Here is an 18,978-nt window from a genome sequence, read left to right on the forward strand (position 1 = left end):
GGTCGGAGACGATAACGTTTCTCTCTGCGGAGCCTCGCGTTGGTGACTTATATTGTGCGAGACGAGAGATGTAGTTCACCGAGCGGTTTCACACAAAACTAAACGATACTACGACAAACTGCGAATTTCTTGACTTGAAAAATTATCTTATTAAATGACGAACATATGTGTGATTCACGGCGCAATTCACCGGAAGGGGCGGGGCTTAGGCTCTCTATTAATACTACGTCACTCGCTCCGAACGCCGCGGGTGGGTTCACATTGGAAAGCCCTGTTCGTCAAAAACTGCTGCTGAGCGGAAGCTCGTTGTGTCGCTTTCCGATGCCGAGGGGACGCGTTGGGAGTGAGAACGGGTTCACGTAAAGACGCCATACATGCCTTCAAAGAGAGACTGTCTGAGTGTGAGCTGTTATTGCATCAGGACGACAAAATCTACCAAACTAAACCGTTAGAGAGAGATGGGGGAGGCAGTGGGAGGGAGGAGGCTGTGACAGCTAGTTTGCTTTTACGCGTGGTCGTCAAGACTTTAAAGATTTCTAACATGTAACTCAAACATTTCGCCCCTAAAGCTGCTCCACATACGGTACAGTACATCAGCGACAATCATTGTTCTGCAGCAGTTTTTCCAGCATATCGTACAGTACCTCTTCTTTTTTCCGTTTGTTCCACTACATGCTGACACAGAAAATAATCAGATCACACAGTGAGCCCTTAAATCTTAAAAACACGGACTAACATTCAGAGTTCAGCGGAGGGAAACAAAGGCCTGCTGTGTTTACAGACAAACGGCAGAGTCAGGCTGAATGTCCTGCAGCCTGATGCTCCTCTTCCAGGAGGTACACTTGCACACACATTGGTCATTATGAGGATGGAGTGTTTAGTGTTGCAGTTCAGTAGTTACTTAGAAGTCCTCTATCTGTACAGAACATGATCACATGAGGTCACAAGAGAGCACAAAACAAAGAATTTCCTGTTAGAAATAAGGAGGCGTTTGTCCAGAGCTCCTGAGAGGACGTCATATATATATATATATATAGAAATGAAAAAAACATGCACACACATTTTGAGGCAATAAAAGGAGGATTTTCCTCTGTAGGATTATTGTAACACAAACCCAGAAAGCAACAGCACTGAAATGAATATTGCGATAGCTTAAGTATTAAGTATTTTGAGCAAAAAGAAAAGCGTTTTTCCTAAAGTACCACATCACCCGGCTGCATTTTAGATGAAATATCAGGTAACATTCCATTTTACGGGTCCACAAACTTCATAGTAATTAGGTGATTATTAGCAAGTTTTTGAAATTTCTTTGGAATTTCTGCCAAATTACCCCAATATTTACCCTCAAAATTACTTTATTATAAACATTATTTAATAATGATATGCTAAAATAGCATATCGGAGGTGGATAACTAATAGAAGACACTTCTGATTAGGCACAAATCTCACCATCGTGTGACTTATTGTCGACACAGATGTAACCTGGTAGCTGATGTCATGATTCAGAGAGTTTTTTAAAGAAATTTCAAATTAAGTTATTACTAATTATCATCTATTTATCAGCAGACATGGAAATAAAGCATATCAATTAAATGACAGTTTAACCAACTTGAACAATGCATCACTCTTTTCCTTCACTTACTTGCATTACTCTAGCAGCGGTTGCTCATCTTGCCTAAAGCTGGGCATACACTGTACGATTTTAGCCCGTTTTTGGCCCGAATTTTGAGCCGCATGGCTCATTTTAGAGTCGTGCTGAATTTGAGTTTCTTTGGGCGTCGTTTGCTGTGCAGTGTACAGAGAGACGAGGACCGATTAACTCCTCCTGACTGGCCATCGGACAGTCGGATGAATTTGAAATTTTGGTCGAAGCAGAGCCACGAGATGATTCTTCAACATCGGCGCCTTTTTTTCTCCTCTTTTTACAGTAATCAGAGCGTAGCTATCAAGATAACAATGTACGCCACAATAGAAATTCTCTCTGCAAAATGGACAAGCCATACTGTCCACGTCTTCCTCGCCACAGCGAGTCCATATAACGTTACGCCGCTGCCTGTTAGAATCGTGACCTGTACAGACCTCCGCTAGCAAACAAACTTTACCGGCCTCGGAGCTTTCAAATCAAATCTCTTGTTTGTTTTTTCTATTTTATGATGTTCGGACCGTACAGTGTGAGCACATAAATCGTGAGCTTTGGCTTCACATCGCAAACGATCTACTCGTACAGTAGGAGCAGGAAGTACACAACAACGTCTCTAAAATGTTACAGTGTATGTCCAGCTTCAGACGGCATTTCTAACAGACATTGAATTTAGATCAGTAACAACCACACATTCATGATGAGAACACATTGTAAAAGCATTTACGGAACCAGAAGATATACTTTATATATATATAATTCAGTTTATTCTAATTGCCTTGGAGTTTCAATCCAGTCCTAACATGTATTACCAGTTAGTAGTACTAGTTAGCAGTACTAGTTGCTCCCTGCAGTCTGGAGGAAAACTAAGCGGGATGTGATTCTTATGTGATTGCATATAAGACAGACTTGACATTTCCATCAGTCCACTCACGGTTCATGTGCATGGCTCATACGTGAACGAGTTATTTTAGGCTGTGATGCAAATCTCAAATGTCTTTGGTTCATTATTCACAATCCACGATGCAGTTTAGTCGCCCAGACTCCGTCACGTCACATTAGGGAGGACGGGTCGATCGCTGCCGACAGTACAACTCTGTCTTCATGAGAAAAGTCTATACGACGTTTTTAGAACACCAAGTGTAGTTCGATTAATTGTAATAATGTACTGACAGAGATGTTTTTGACAACACCTCGGGATTATTAGAACATCTAGAGGATGGTAGTTACTGTATGTACGACGGAGTATTAGGGCCACATTGAGGAATAAATATATAAATCTGAGATTACGAGAATAAAGTCAGAAGTTTACGAGAAAAAAAGTCGTAATATTACGAGAATAAAGTCAGAAATTCTCATTAAATTACGACTTTATTCTTCAAATCTCAGATTTTTTTACCCCCTTAATGTAGCCTTAACCCTCCGTCGTAGTTATGAGTCTCAATTCTATTGGTTATAAATGGTAACTGGTAGGAATGATGGACAAATGAGAACTGTTGAAAAAGCAAAAAATATATAATAACATCAGATTTATCATGTTAGTGACGCCCCCCCCCATTAATCCCTGACCTAGTCTCAGTTCACATTGAGTACCTGACGAACCGTCACGACGAGGTTCGACTGTTAAAGCATCGGTGTAACTGCCTCACTGGGACTCTAACGTCAGGAAGCTGGATTCCTTTAAAAAATCTGAACACACAACCCCCCCACACTCAGATCACACACACATGTACACGCACGCACACACACGCACACACGTGTACACACACACACACACAAAGAGCTAAAGGGCCCGTCAAAGCAAGGATCTTCCAGTCTTAACCGAGTCTCTTCCCCAGTTACACGCCGTACATCAGAGCCAAAGATACACAGAACCAACGCCGTCAGTCAGTCAGTCCAAGCATCCCAGATTGTGCCCCGCCCCCCCCCCCCTTCCTCTCATCCAGTCCTCTGTCTTAGTATCTATAGTCTCTCACAAGCCTGCTGCCGTGTACTACGCCAAGCCCATCTCCTCCAACACACTCCGGGGTGATTCGTCCTCCTGTGACGGGAAACACAGAGACGTTAGTATGGAGTATGCACCCTCACATGTTAAATCCAACGTGGTAAACACTACACATCCAGTAAAGGATGGAAACACTTTGGGTTTCACGCATTGCAGGAAAAGCAGAGCTAGACATCACGGCTAAAGCTGCATGCTAACTTCTAACGAAGGCCGAAATATGTCCGAAAATTAGTTCGAACAAAGGCTGAAAAAAGGCAGAAAAAATGCCAAAGTAAAGTAAATCGGGAGATAGGGCATATCGTCCAGCCCGAATAACTGATATAGACACATGAACTGAAACATGAACCCTAAAAGCCCGGCTTACCTCCTGCAGTAGGTCCGCTTGTTCGATGGCTTTGAGGACGCTCTTCTTAGACGTATCCTGGATCTCTCCTCCCATCAGGAACTCATCTAGTATGAAGTAGGCCTTCTCAAAGTTAAAGATGATGTCCAGCTCACACACCTGCACAAACCAGACACAAGTCACCAACGATTTCTACCAGCAGGGGGGGGACAACTTCTCTCTTAACTGTGGAACCTTCGTTTAGCAAATCAACTACAGAGAGAGGGAGAGAGAGAGAGTTAACAACTTACGCTGCCAAAGTACTTATCCAGAAGCTCTACGAAGCGGTGGATGACTTCCAGTGTGATCAGCTCGTTGTCCTGCTCTTCGATTGCACAACAGAAATACAGGCTGGCATACCTGCATGAACACACACATGAAAAAACAACAGTTTTAATGCTAAAGTGAAGATACTGGTATCATATGAAATGAGAAAATCTAAGGAATCCATCGGTACCAACCATGTCATGCTAGCTTGTCGTGAAGGAGGTTAAATAACGCTCCAAACTTGCGCTAAATTTTAGTGAGGAAAAACTGGCATGGCCATTTTCAAAGGGGTCCTCTTCACCTCTGACCTCAAGATATGTGAATGTAAATGGGTTCTATGGATACCCACGAGTCTCCCCTTTACAGACATGCCCACTTTATGATAATCACATGCAGTATAAATGTGTTACTTTCACCTATTCTAAAGTGATGTGTTTGAATATTTCTGCATACTGGGGTCCCTAAACAGTCTTGGAATGACATAAATTGGGTATCACTGTGGTAGTGTGTTTGTACCAGTGGATTCCTTTAGGTTTTGTAGTTTCATATGATATCTGTGTCTTCACTCTAGCTTTAAAACTGAACCTACTAGAGCCTCTGACAGACAGTAAAGTCAGTCTCAGGGTTATTAAAATAGATTAATTTTCTGCTGATTGATTAGTGGACTAATCGTCGCAGCTCTACTCTTTATTCGTATCATATAACTTGGCCAGAACTGATGTTTACACGTATTAAACAGTGGATGCCGGAGTTCACATGTAACATATTAAAAACATCCATAAATGCCAGGCTTGCAAAACAATAAAAGGGTTAACAGGAGGTTTCTGTTGCCAGTGCAGTGTTCCCCCTCAGCTCATCTCCACTGCAGGAAATCCCTCTGTGCTCAACTCATCACCGCCCACCTGCCCACGCACCGGCAGCAGCTCCTTCGTTTTGTTAGTCCACCTCTGCATTGTGCTGGCAGTAATGAGCCCTGACACACACACACACACACACACACTGATCTGAGTGTGTGTGTGCGGTTAGATCAATGGCAGTGGTATGCTGGGTTTCACCCTTTCCACCCACCTAAAATCTAATGCTGCTCAGCCCACATCCAAACAGACAAGAACTTTTATTGGTCTGTGGGAGGTGAACTGAAGTAAAGAAGGAGACAAACTAAAAACCAGAGAATCTGCTGCTGCTGCTAAAACTCAGACACTCGGCTGCAGTCGAAACAAATCAAAGAAATGACGTCCTAATATCTTCTCCTAAACCACTTTCCCTTGACGTCGATGGAAAACGTAAAGGTGGATTCAGAAGGAGAGAACCGTGGTGTTGAGAGAATCCGTCACTATAAACTCCGTAGTTATGATGCGACGGCGGCGGATGTTTTTCTGCCGCGGTGAAACTGCAATGTTCTGAAGATGGACTACAAAAGGCGCCACTTCCCCCCTCGTGCGTTCTTAAATAGCTCCTTCAGTGACGCTGCTTCACCCGCGGTGTGTGAAAGAGAGATACCGCAGCTCCTTCTGAGGCCGAAGCGAGTCACAAAGCGAGTTCAACATACCCATATCTTCTCGTTATCTGGCCTAACGAACCCTAACAAACTACGGTCCTACGACGGTGGTTATCAACTCAGTAAATCAACCTATAGGGTTTCTCCATCTGGCTGTGAGCGTGTTCACATGAACGGGGAGGTGTTTGCAGCATCTGACCAATCACAGACATGGACACGTCTACTGATTTGCAGACAGACAAGCAGAGCGGAACATTTTACTAAGCAGCTAAACAGCTGGCAAAAGAAAAAACTCCCGACGTGTGAATGCATAAATTAACACTCAAAAGTCAGATCTAGTCGTCTAAATATAAATAGCTTTTAGAAGTGTAACGGATGAATGGATCACACCTCATGATGCTCATTAACTAAGATGTGGCGTGTATGACTATTTCAACCTTCTTTCAGCTGCGTCCCCGTCTCCGGCGGTGTGAACCGAACTCAAGACCATGTAAAAAAATAAATATAAAAACGTAATTCAAAGCGGTAAACACCCACAGCGTAAATCCAGCTGTCCTTCCTGCACTTGTCAGTTTAAACTGTGTTGTTTTTAGTCTGGATTGTGACTTAAACTTCTTCATATGTGTGTAATATTAACAGCGATAACAACAGAAAATGACAGACAGCAGTACACACTCTATTCAGCGACGCCTGTTGTTTAAGGCGGCTATGACTGCCGGTATCAAGCTTTTCCCAAAGTGAGCCCTGTTGCACCTCAGTGTTCTGCACCAGCGCCTGGAGCGGTGCATTATAGTAAGGTGGTGTTTGAGTGGGTGTGTGATGTCCTGTGCTATTGAGATTGCAATGCGTGCAATGGCTTTGTTGTTTAGTTCTGTGACGTTGGGTGTGGGGAGACCAATTATCCTGAGCAGTCACAGCTCATTCACATTAATCAAGCTGGTCAAACATCAAATTAAAACTCTTGGCTGTTGTCTTTAATATTTACACTCAGCCAATGATGAGTAAAAGAAAGTGAAACTGGTGTAAAAAGAACCACAGTAAATCATTAAAGTGTTGCTGACAGAGTTGCTTGAGAGTTTATGATGACGCGTTTTTACCTTTTATAGACAATCTTCAGGTCCCTCCATTCCAGGAAGCTGCACATCTTTGGTTTGCGGGCGAGCACTATCTGCATCAGCTCCCGGACCATCTTCTTCTTGTCGCGCTCGGCCGTGGCCGTGTACCACTTCTGCAGGCGCAGCTTCCCCTGACGGCTGAAAAGCAGCATGAACCGCATCTACACACAGACGGGGACAGAAATGAGTCAGCACGAGGGAAAGAACAGAGACAGGAAGGCAGAACAGAGACAGCAAGGCATCTATGACAGATAGGGTTTAATATACATTACATGTTGATAAGGGCTGCACGATTAGGGCCAAAATGATAATCACGATTATAGCAATTAAGTACCAATAATTCATGAATCCCTCTTAAATGATCAGATTACTACTTACAGTTTGGTGCGATATTCTCTCCACACACACACATACAAACACAGACATGTACTGCAGCTACAGGGAGCTTGATGCAACCATGAACATCAACACATACTGCAGTGACTCTGGGACTATTACAGCTTTAATGAAACACAAATCTACTGCACCATCTACTAGTTATCTTTACTTACATCCGCCTGCTACCAGTCTTTACCTCTGTGTGTGACAAAGAGACAGTGTGGGAGGTTCCTGTTTGTTTTACAGCTACAGGATATATACTTTTTTAAAACAAATTATATTTGTTCAGTGTAAAGAAGACTTTAGTGTGCAGCATTTACAGCTTCACAGTTGACCACTTATGGTAATAATGACTAACTGCTGGGAAGCCTCGTCTAACAATGTGTTTTTATACAGTATATGACTGATGATGCGGCGGACGTCTCTGCACTGTAGCTGAATCTTTGAGGTCCAGACTCAGACATTTAATAACATAAATGCCTGCTGCTATCTGTCTGAAACTTGGTCTTTTTGGACAGCAAGAAGACAAAATCCACAGCTTATTTTTTTGTTAAACATCAACATTATACAGCGTTATATCATCATTGAAAAAAAACATTTATAGCCAGGTATAAATTACATACATACAGCTTAACGTACTGTAATAAAATAACAGCCAGGAGATCTTATTCTTTCACCAACTCCATTATCGATGCATCCTTAGTTGTCATTATAGCCAGTGAAATTAAAGAACATTAGTCTCCATACACTACTTTTGGCCTTAAAGTGTACCAATACATTTGTGATTCAAGAGAAAATAGGACAAGTCGTCCCAGCCCTAGATGGATGTATAAAGAGAACGGACCTAACGGGAGAGCTAGAGACCACCTTGGAGACACGTGTGACTACGTCTGGTTTTCAAAATAAAGTGTTAACAAAGGGAACTATATACATATATTGATATAAGATGTCCCTTATAAATTTAAAATAAAATACCACTAATCAGTGAGGGAAATTACTTAAAATAATAGTAAAAAAAAGTAATAAATAATGCCTGACAATGATCCTGATATATTTGAATTCAGGACATCTCAGACTACATACATGTTGAAAATCAAACATTTTTAATGTATTAATTTAGATATTTTCTGAAGTAAAAGTCCCTAGAAATGTATAATTCAACTTTTCCCCATGGTCTAGTGTTAAAAAAGTTAACAAAAATCGCAATAAATTGTAATATCGAATCGCAATACTTAAAAATCGCAATACATATCGAATCGGCACCCAAGTATCGTGACAGTATCGGTGCATCCTTATTTGTCATTATAGCCAGTGAAATTAAAGAACATTAGTGTCCATTGAAGTGTACCAATAAATTTGTGATTCAAGAGAAAACTCAAGAAATAAATGTGAATTATAATATAACAATGTATATTCAAGCAGTTGTATTAATTCAGATATTTTCCAAAGTAAAAGTCCCTAGAAGTGTATGATTCAACTTTTTCCCCATGGTCTAGTGTTAAAAAGGTTAACAAAAATCACAATAAAATCATAATATCGAATCACAATACGAATCGAAACCCAGTATCGTGATAGTATTGAATCAGGAGATAGGTGTATCGTCCCAGCCCTAGTATCAGTATCTCTGTGCATCTCTAGTTTTCATTATATCCAGTGAAATTAAAGATAAAAAGATAATGTTATTAAGCTATAAGTAGATATTCATATTATGATATATGTATAAATATGTTCAAATGTTTTAATAAAGGAGTGCGTGTTGAATTACATGGGATTTTATTGTTTTTTTTACCGTGGTATTGAATTGGTATCGAGAATCGTGTAAATTCACTAGTATTGGTATCGACTACTAGATTTCTGGTACCGTGACATCCCTATTCAGGACATCTATATGACTACATACATGCTGAGAATCAAACATTTTTTATGTGTCAATTTACATATTTTCCTAAGTAAAAGTCCCTAGAAGTGTATGATTCAACTTTTTCCCAACGTCTAGTGTTAAAAAAGTTAACAAAAATCGAAATAAATCATAAAATCAAATCGAAACCCCAGTATCGTGATAGTATTGAATCAGGAGATAGGTGTATCGTCCCAGCCCTAGTATCGGTATCGGTGCATCCATAGTTGTCATTATAGACGGTGAAATTAAAGAACATTATTGTCCATTTATACACTACTTTTGGCATTGAAGTGTACCAATACATGTGTGATTCAAGAGAAAACAGGACAAATAACTAAAGAAATAAATGTGAATTATAATAAAACAATCACTCCACTATTGTATATTCAAGCAGCTGACTAACAGTCATCTAACTGTCACCTCCATTGTTGACACACACTAAAAACCTGAGGCCTAAACTCTCATTATACCTGCAACCAGGAAGCTCAGCTCTATTATAACTCACCTTTAACCACCACTGCTCAGTTATAATATAACACACCTGGATGTCATTAAGATATAACATCTAACATTATAACACAGGTTAAACTCTAACTAAACACCCTGCAGAGAGTTAAAACAGTCACCACGGCCTGTTAGCCTGTTAGCTGGTCTGCTGCTCTGACAGCAGCCAGGTGAAGGTGATCACTTCCTGGATTCACACACCTTGATAGCATTAGCTTAGCTTAGCATTAGCAGCTAACTGAGGCTGTTTAAAGCTAAAGAGGAGCTTAACTCACCATGCCCTGTTGGTTTTTACAATGTTATGACGGAGAGACGAACACTACGGTCCAGGTAAAGGCAGACAGCTCCTCTAACGGTGACAGTTCATGTCTGAGTGCTTCAGGTAGCTGAACTAAAGGTGATGAAGCTCAGAGCTGCTGAGAGCAGCAGGTCCGACTCTACTGCGCATGCGCACACTCTGTCAAAGCGCTTTGACTCTACTGCGCATGCGCACACTCTGTCAAAGCGCTTTGACTCTACTGCGCATGCGCACACTCTGTCAAAGAGCTTTGACTCTACTGCGCATGCGCAAGAGGTGTTCAGGAGTTTTTATTACCCTGAGTTTTGCTCCTCAGGTAACACCTCGTCTTTATGCTATATGAGGGCTTTTTGTAAATTTGTTAATTCTAGAAACTCCAAGTTACATATTTATTTACAATCTATATTATTAATTTAAAATTATTTTGTTTGTTTTTTTGTCTTTTTTTAGGGGGGTACAGGGGGTCTTTAGGGGGAGATACCAGGTCAAGAGTAGATGTCACATTTAAGTGGATCAGATATAAACATGAATTAATTAATTAATCAGTTATTGAAAATAAATAAGAAAAGTGTATAAGGGTTTAGAACATGATGATAGAAGTAGATGATGGTCATCCCCATGCTCTATTATGTCTCATAAGTTGTTGCCGCAGCTTTTTGGGATGATACCATTTATTACACAGATTTGGTGCTAAATGTAATCATCATATGGTCTCCAAGATGGCAGCATGTCTTTACTAACAACCTTCTTCTCTATTTGTGTCTCTGTATGCAACTTTGTTTTCTTACTGCTGACTGTCTCGGCCAGGTCTCCCTTGGAAAAGAGGTTCTTAATCTCAATGGGACTAACCTGGTTAAATAAAGGTTAAATAAAAAATAAAAAAAAAATAAAAAAATATGGAAGATTTAAAATGCCTTAAAAAGTTCATCAAACAAAAAAAGTTCAATATAATACACATTGTCATATATATGCCTTTTTAACCCTCTGAAATTCTGAGGCTGTGATTATTCTAGAGGTCACCACAAGTCATTTTATACAGTGAGGTCAAACTAAAAAAAAAAAATGGTCTCACTACAATGAAATGGCTCCTATGGGGACTAACATCATCACACATGAATACAGTTGGGATCATTGGATCCACAAGAGCCTCAACTTTACAGTGATACCCAATTTATGTAATTCAAGACTGTTTAGGGACCCCAGTATGCAGAAATATTCAAACACAGCATTTTAGAATAGGAGAAAATAACACATTTAGGCCCCTAATCACTCACATCTATAATGCTTATAGTGACTGATAACGCCTGTTTAATGGCCTGATAATCGGGTGCAAACTACAGATATTTGAACAAATGATGGCCTTTAATTTACCTAATAAAAAATGTTGTATTATATTGTATTATATTTAAGCAGGCCTTCATTAAGTGTGTAGAGTCGTGATATTTGTCTGTTTGAACACAAGAGGTCAGTGTTGACCTTCCACAGAACTCAACAGACAGCAGCTTTGTAAAAACATAGTATTTTAATAAATATAAATACGGAAAAATACAAATGTAACTTAAGGCAATAACAAAAATAGACATTAGACATGACATTGTAAAAAATAGATACATATTTTGGTACGTATGCAGTGCATGTTGTGTCAGACGACAAGTAAACTACTTAATTAGGTAACTCTTTCCTTCATAATTCTTTCTGTCTTCTCAACCACAAACGTTCAGAGGAATAAATTAAACATATAAACTCTCAGTCAATCATGTTTCCAATATGTTAAATCTGTGTCTTCCTGTATTAAGCGCATTATAAATAAATCTTTTAGTGAATTAGTCTGTCGAATGAACCCTGTACGGTCGGTGTGGTGTGGTCATTGTGAGCAGCAGTAGTCAGACACAGTGGAGGGAAGTCTTCGACGTCGGTTACTGTTGTTGAGGCTGGTTGACCTGACCCATGAAGAGAACAGCACCTGCACACAGGAAGTAGAACATTAGACACACCAGACCCACACAGTCTAAAATGGGATTTCAAAATAAAACGTAAGGAGAGTGTTACCTGTTTGTTTGTGCTGGATGATGAAGAGGAAGGGTCGATCCAGAGTGATCTCCTCCACGGCCATACGAGAAAACATCACAGCAGCTAACGGAGGGAAGGAACGAAGAACAGGTCAGACACTCCTGAATACACCTCGTCTCAATGTTGTTTTGTTATGATTTGATTAAACACAAAATATATTTAGGGATTAGGGCTGTCAAAGTCAACGTAATAATAACGCAAATTTGTTTTAACGCCACTAATCTGTCTGTCTCGATCTTTCGGAGGTTGTAGCGGGCTCATTTTTTAAAGCTAGCTGATATGAAACTAGACAAATCTAACGAAATCATTGGTACCAATCATGTTATACTAGCTTTTTGGGAAGTAGGCTAAATAACGCTCCAAAGTTAAGCTAAATTTTGGCCATTTCCAAAGGGGTCCCTTGACCTCTGACCTCGAGATATGTGAATGAAAATGGGTTCTATGGGTGCCCGCGAGTCTTTTTGGATTTGGTGCTAAATTAAAAAAAAAAAATTGCCACTCGATAATTGATAAAAATGATCAATAATCCCTCCAAAATACCACATTAAGACACCAAGACCTTGAGGAACACCATAGAAAAAGCCATGCTGTGATTTCTGCAAGAATTGCATTTTTCGGCGATTGGATGGCGAGCACTTCTGTTGTGTAAACTGCTCCCCTTATTATCAGTCTAGCTATGAAAGCCATCCATCCTCTGAATGCTCTACGTCTCTAGTTTGTGGCTGTAAAGTTTCATGAGGCTGTGATTATCCTAGACGTCACCACAGGTCATTTTTATACAGCAACGTCAGATTCCTACCTGTGGCTGCTGCTCCTTTGGTTCCTAGCTCATTCACCTCGATCTTCACTCTCTGCAGAACCTTCGACACGCACAGCCTCTCGTCAGCTGGAGGCAGAAACAAACACAACAGATTAGACACGATGCTCGCTGTAGTCTTTAACATGGTTAAAACTAACTACTGCACTGAGAGGTTAACTTACAGGTGATGCGTGTGAAGTCAGCGGTAGCCAGGTTGAACATGTCTCCCAGACCCATGTTGAGCAGAGCGCTCTTCAGATTCACCTCAGAGTCCAGAGTAAACCTGCGAAAAACACACACAAATATTACATTTTTCATCCTGGTTGCTGAAGGGTGGAAGAATGTCACAAACAACCGTGAAACTACAGACTGCAAAGTCTTTACCAGAGGAAAACTTTTGGATGCCTTAAAGTACCCTGGTCTTAACGAGGATATAGACTTTACTGTAAAATAATTAAAATGTTTTTCTTTTTCCTTTAGGCTCCCATGTTTGTCTTACAGCCTATGTTAAAACCCTTTTCATTGGTGTACTGTTTTCTGTTATTTCTTCATGATATATTTTATATATTTCATTCCTCTTTTGCCACTTGTTTTAATATTTTGGAGTGCCTGTATTGGCTTCCTGTCCAACCCTGTGAAAGTACAATTGAGAAAGTGTAAAATAAATAAATTAAATAATGTGATGAAATAATAAATATTAATATATAATTATTAATTAGTGTTTTATTAAATAATTTAAATAGATTCTTTATTATTCATATATTCTTTATTATTTATATATTTATATTTTTCATTATTTTTATTTATTTATTTATATAAATTTATATATTATCTTATTAAATAATTTAAATTTAAAGAGTTGTTTTAATTATTTTTATTTTTATTATTTATATAATCATTATTTCTTATATATTATTATTAGTTATTATTTTATTAAATAATTTAAATTGAAATATTTTTAAAATGCATTTTTTTATTTCTATTATTTTATATCTATTATTAATTATTATTTTAATAAATAACTTAAATTCAAATATTTTATATTTTAATATTATATAATATTTTATGATTTATATATATATATGTTTTTATATATACATTTTACAAATAAAAATATATAAATAATAAAAATAATGAAGTAAATTAAAATAATTTCCTGTTAGCTACCCACATGCTGTCTGACCCTTCCCCCCCTCACCTAGGCATGGCCAGCTGCCGCTTGACATTCCTGAACTCTGTTCTCCACTGCTTCATCCTCTTGCTGCTCAAATCCGCACTGAGTGTGCTCAGTGAGACTTCAGGCTCAAAGGGCGACACGAGGAGCATGCTCAGTGAGTCGCCCTCGTATGGGACCTCAATGACATCATAGTCCACCCCGTCGGCAGTCACGAACTCACCTGTTGATTTAACAAGAAGCAGATAGATTGTAATTTATATGTAGTAGCACACACACAGTCTGTCATGATGCGGTATCACGTTTAGATAGCGTGCACCGGGTCAGTGTGTTGAACCCACCATAGTTGAAGCGGTTGGTGAGTCTCATCATGTGCACGGGCACATCGCTGCCATTGGCGCAGTGGAACATCCTCTCCTGGGTCAGTTTGGGGTCAAAGGGCACCTTCCAGAGGCCCTGGAAGTGGAGGGCATTAAGGAGGACCAGACGGGTCTCATCAGTCAGAGATCCAGGCGCCAGGAACTCAGGGATGGTACCTGAAGAAGACAAGAGGTCACAAAGGATTCAAAAGATGTCCCTTAGTTTATTTTATGAAGTACACTTAAGTACAGTTCAAGCATAATCCCAAGTATACTTTATGTAATAAAAGAAAGCAGAGGAGTTGCTGCCAGCCAGGTGGTGTGAGTACCTGCTGTGTGGTCTGAGACCCAGGAGTTGATGACGCTGACGGCCTGGTCCGAATTGGTGAAGTCCACCTGGTTGGCGTGGGCCTGGAAGGCCTTGGCCAGCGCGCGGCGGTATCCCTTCTCCAGGCTCATCTTCCTCTCCAACATGACGCCGCTGGCTGTCTCCACGCCCTCCTCGCTGGACACATCCCGCTGCAGGAGGCGCTGCTGCCGGGACATCCCTCGCTCTACAGGAGAGGCCACATGACGGTTTGATTAAACAAATAATACATATTTATTTGTTAACAGAATCATAATAACTTCAATGTATGTATCACAAACCTTGCAGAGAAAAGCCCATAGCAGCAGTTAAGGCCTTGCGGGTGCTCCCAGCAGCACCGAGCTGAGCCATGGCCAGGACGGAGGCCACGCCGTACGGGGACAAGACCACGTTCTGGTCCGCAGAGTCCCGGGCCAGCTGAGAGAAGACCTTCAGGCCAAAGTCAGTCTGTTTCTCCTGCAGAGAGCCCAATCCCACTCCGCTCAGGGTCAGCAACAGGACGATATACACGCAAAGCATCCTGGGAAAGAAAAGAAAGAAGATTGATTAGTTTGAACATCACTTTCTCAAACATTGATGTCACTGGATCACAAGAAAAACTGTTGGGAAACAACATAGCAACCCAACATTTGTTTGTGAGTTTATTGTTTCTGTTTCTTATTAAGGAGGAAGAACAGTGAGTACGGTATGTTGGATTACTCAGAGAAACAGCTTGCAGATGTTTTCAATCAAACGCTGGGAGTTAGGAAAGAAGCCGAGGCTCAGAACGGTAATAAATAATGGAAGTTAAGTTAAGATAACAGGAAGTGATTCCACATCAGTAGCCTGATCTTTTCTTACAATATTAAAGATATTGTTGCATTACAAGAAGGGCTGTCAAAGTTAACACAAATTTGTTTTAACGCCACTAATTTCAGCTTAAAAATTAAAGCTAGAGTGAAGATACTGGTATCATATGAAACTAGAAAACCTAATGAATCCATTGGTACCAACCATGTCATACTAGCTTGTCAGGAAGGAAGTTAAATAACGCTCCAAACTAACGCTAAATTCTGGCGAGGAAAAACTGTCATGGCCATTTTCAAAGGGGTCCTTCGATCTCCGACCTCCAGATATGTGAATGTAAATGGGTTCTATGGATACCTACGAGTCTCCCCTTTACAGACATGCCCACTTTATGATAATCACATGCATCATCATTCAAAACATCATTGATCATCATTCAAACCCTATACCCAAAGCTCTAAACTGTTTGTGTTAGGTGTGTGTGTGTGACTCATGCTGGATGTGTATACATTCACATCAACGTGTCAACTGGAAAATCTGTGTGTGTCAGTAACATTGGTTTTCCACTGCAGACATCAATAGTGTATAGTGTATAGTGTAGGTACAGAAGCTTTACATGCTGTAGCTGCTGGGTCAGAGGTCAGCGCTGTGTCCTCAGCCTCTGTTTGCACAAAAGCCGTCACTTCCAGCTCTGAACACACATCGCTGACCACACACAGAGAACTACACACACACATGCTTGATTGCATTAGTCTAAGAGAAGCCATAATAGTACCTCAAAGTTGACAACCCTGGAAGACTGACAGTGATTCTTTCATTTTGCATGAATTCTGTTATTGCACACTATTATAAAAAAAAACAGTAACACTTCATTTTACAGGTCTGCAAATTACAATTTCACTTAAAGAAAACTTACAAGTATACTTGCAGTAAAAACTATTAAACTAGTAGTTTACTGAGAGTACATTTTAAAGTGTACTTTCCTATATTAAGAAGTGGGCTACAAGTTTATAATTAGTAAACTAACAGTATATTTTATTTATTTTAATGAGATATATATATATATCGTATTAAAATATACTGTTAGTTTACTAGTTATTTACTTGTAGCCCACTTTTTAGTTTAGGAAAGTAAACTTTATCGTTAAAATATATGCTATTTTAGCATATAATTATTAAATAATGTTTACAATAAAGTCATTTTCGATAAATTTTGAGGTAAATATTGGTGTAATTTGGCAGTAATTCCAAAGAAATTTCTTGCTAATTATCACGTAATTACCATGAAGTTTGCAGACCTGTAAAGTGTTACCAAAAAAAATATTTAAAAAGCTTTAAATGTTTAGTCCAGTTTTGGTTCTTACCTTTCGGTTGTGTGAGATGTAGTAGAGTAGAGTCTGTGTTGTTTCAGCTTCAGTCTGCTGCTTGAGTCTGAATGTCTGAATGAGTTTCTTTCCTCTTTTATAGTGTAGAGCTGCATGTGTGAAGCTCCACCTCCCTCCTACGCACACGTACAGAAGTTATTAGAGAGGATGATGTCATCTGACACTGTCTGGACAGGCTTCCCTTTCATGAACATCCACTCTCCCTCCCTCTCTGTCTGACTGTCTCTTTTTGCCCCAAAGCATGACAGAGCAGATGGAAATTCACTTAACTGTTTTCCCTGTCTACATCACACACACTCACACACACACACACACACACACATCACTCTGGCATGTTCAGGAAGGACGGCGTCCTCAGAGGAAAACCTGCAGGTTGGTTTTGTTGTGAAGTATTTTGTGATCTTGACACAACCCTAAACTCAAATGTTTGCCTGATGTTCATGAAAGGCTTCGGTCCAGAGAAAAATGTTTTGTCCAGATACAACACGGAAAACTTATGAGAAGTGATAGTGAAACAATAAATCTAATGGTGATAGTGAAAATATACCCTGCAGTTTGCCATATTATTGTGCAATGGAACAACAAACCTGTCTTAGAATCGGAAATTCACTGTCAACTAAGAAGAGAAACACAGATTTTACACATTTGATGCACATTTAAAAGTACTTTATCTTGTTTAAAAAACTTTCTAATTTTGCACAACAATAATACAAATAATATAGACTTGGAAAGTTTAAAGAATTACCATTTTCGTTGGAAAACTAAAAAAAACAGTGTTTTTATTTATTTTTTGTACTGTTAAAGCACCCCGGACTCACCAAACAGCGTATGAATGACACAAAAATGTCTAAGTCATTTCACATGTAATCACAACGCCACCATGTAGTCTGTGCTGACTGCAATGTAAACATATCTGTGTGACTACTGTATGTACCAATACCCACTAGAACTGACTGATATTAGGACGCATTATCTAAAACCAGTTCTTAAAAGGTCTCAGGATACTCAGCACAATCAGAGTGTTTTTTTTAGATGATTTTTTATTATTATTATTATATATATTATATATTTATAATTTTTTTATTTTTTTTTATTATTATTATATATTTTTTTATTATTATTGTGATTATTTTTCATTTTTATTATTATTATTTTCCATTTATTATTATTATTATTATTATTATTATTATTATTATTATTATTATTATTATATATAATATTTCAGATGTATTTATTATTTGTATTATTATATTAATTTTGTATTCTTATTCTTATTATTTTTCATTTTTTATTATTATTATTATTATTATTTTTCATTTATTATTATTATTATTATTTTATTATTATTATTTTATTATATATAATATTTCAGATATATTTGTATTTGTTTATTTATGATTATCATTATTATTATATTTATCTTTTATTCTTCTTCTTATTTTTAATTTTTATTCTTTTAATTATTTTTTTCATTTATTATTATTATTATTATTATTATTATTATTATTATTATTATTATTATTATTATTATTTTATTATATATAATATTTCAGATTTATTTTATTTCTTCTATGGGGGCTGACAATTTGGGGGTTGCGCAAACAGCTATAGTCCTGGCGCCTGCCATAACATTTGCTGCGGACATCCATAATCTCCACAGAATCATTATTTCATTTAATGCCACAATCAGGACAAAATACCAACTTGATCAACACCTCGGCCCATGCCAATATGCCAAGGAATCCTAACGTTCTTTTGTGTCTCCTCTGACCCTTTTGTTCATCAGGCCAAAATGACCACTTTTGAATTAACAAATAGCTTTAATCTGAATCGCTTATCTTGCATACAGTCACCCTATTGGCCTCTAACTTTGGGGGGGTGACACATCAAATCACCAAATTTGGTCGCGGCCTCTAGCATTCCTGATCCCGCGACTCACCAGGCATCTGGTAGACAGAACAGAGAAAACGGGAATTAACACAGTTTTTCCAAATTCTCTGGAATGAGGCCTCTGGCAGAGCCACAAAGATCCTAATTGAAGCCACTTTTTCTC

At 38.9% G+C, this 18,978-nt stretch overlaps 2 protein-coding genes across 3 annotated transcripts; both read right to left on the reverse strand.

Moving 5' to 3' along the window:
• Positions 1–2,389: 2,389 nt before the first annotated feature.
• ap1s1 (adaptor related protein complex 1 subunit sigma 1) lies at positions 2,390–10,151 on the reverse strand. 2 transcript variants are annotated; one of them, XM_037759315.1, is made up of 6 exons: positions 9,964–10,151; positions 6,889–7,067; positions 4,278–4,386; positions 4,009–4,146; positions 3,621–3,680; positions 2,390–3,563 (listed from the first exon to the last, which is right to left on the reverse strand). In XM_037759315.1, the coding sequence occupies exons 1-5, from the start codon at positions 9,964–9,966 to the stop codon at positions 3,633–3,635; spliced, it is 477 nt and encodes a 158-aa protein (XP_037615243.1). In that variant the 5' UTR covers positions 9,967–10,151; the 3' UTR covers positions 2,390–3,563; positions 3,621–3,632. The 2 variants fall into 2 exon arrangements, with proteins under 2 accessions (XP_037615243.1, XP_037615242.1); XM_037759314.1 differs by lacking the exon at positions 9,964–10,151 and adding an exon at positions 9,690–9,839.
• Positions 10,152–11,488: 1,337 nt separating this feature from the next.
• serpine1 (serpin peptidase inhibitor, clade E (nexin, plasminogen activator inhibitor type 1), member 1) lies at positions 11,489–17,057 on the reverse strand. The gene is made up of 9 exons (XM_037759313.1): positions 16,905–17,057; positions 15,037–15,275; positions 14,718–14,942; positions 14,371–14,565; positions 14,054–14,252; positions 13,038–13,138; positions 12,856–12,942; positions 12,036–12,119; positions 11,489–11,949 (listed from the first exon to the last, which is right to left on the reverse strand). Exons 1-9 carry the CDS (start codon positions 17,018–17,020, stop codon positions 11,903–11,905), a joined length of 1,293 nt encoding a protein of 430 aa, XP_037615241.1. The 5' UTR covers positions 17,021–17,057; the 3' UTR covers positions 11,489–11,902.
• Between the last annotated feature and the right edge of the window lie 1,921 nt (positions 17,058–18,978).

Source organism: Sebastes umbrosus, chromosome 22 (assembly GCF_015220745.1).
Source record: "Sebastes umbrosus isolate fSebUmb1 chromosome 22, fSebUmb1.pri, whole genome shotgun sequence".
Lineage (NCBI taxonomy): Eukaryota > Metazoa > Chordata > Actinopteri > Perciformes > Sebastidae > Sebastes > Sebastes umbrosus.

Excerpts from the sequence above, each read along its gene's own strand:
- ap1s1 (XM_037759314.1), bottom strand. The coding sequence starts at position 9,749 with ATGTTATATCTTAATGACATCCAGGTGTGTTATATTATAACTGAGCAG. Across the intron at positions 4,387-6,888 it reads CTGAAGATTGTCTATAAAAG|GTATGCCAGCCTGTATTTCT; the intron begins GTAAAAACGCGT and ends GTGTTCATGCAG. Across the intron at positions 4,147-4,277 it reads TGGATAAGTACTTTGGCAGC|GTGTGTGAGCTGGACATCAT; the intron begins GTAAGTTGTTAA and ends TGGTTTGTGCAG.
- serpine1 (XM_037759313.1), bottom strand. The coding sequence starts at position 17,020 with ATGCAGCTCTACACTATAAAAGAGGAAAGAAACTCATTCAGACATTCA. Across the intron at positions 15,276-16,904 it reads ACATCTCACACAACCGAAAG|GATGCTTTGCGTGTATATCG; the intron begins GTAAGAACCAAA and ends TTTCTTTCCCAG. Across the intron at positions 11,950-12,035 it reads CATCCAGCACAAACAAACAG|GTGCTGTTCTCTTCATGGGT; the intron begins GTAACACTCTCC and ends TCCTGTGTGCAG.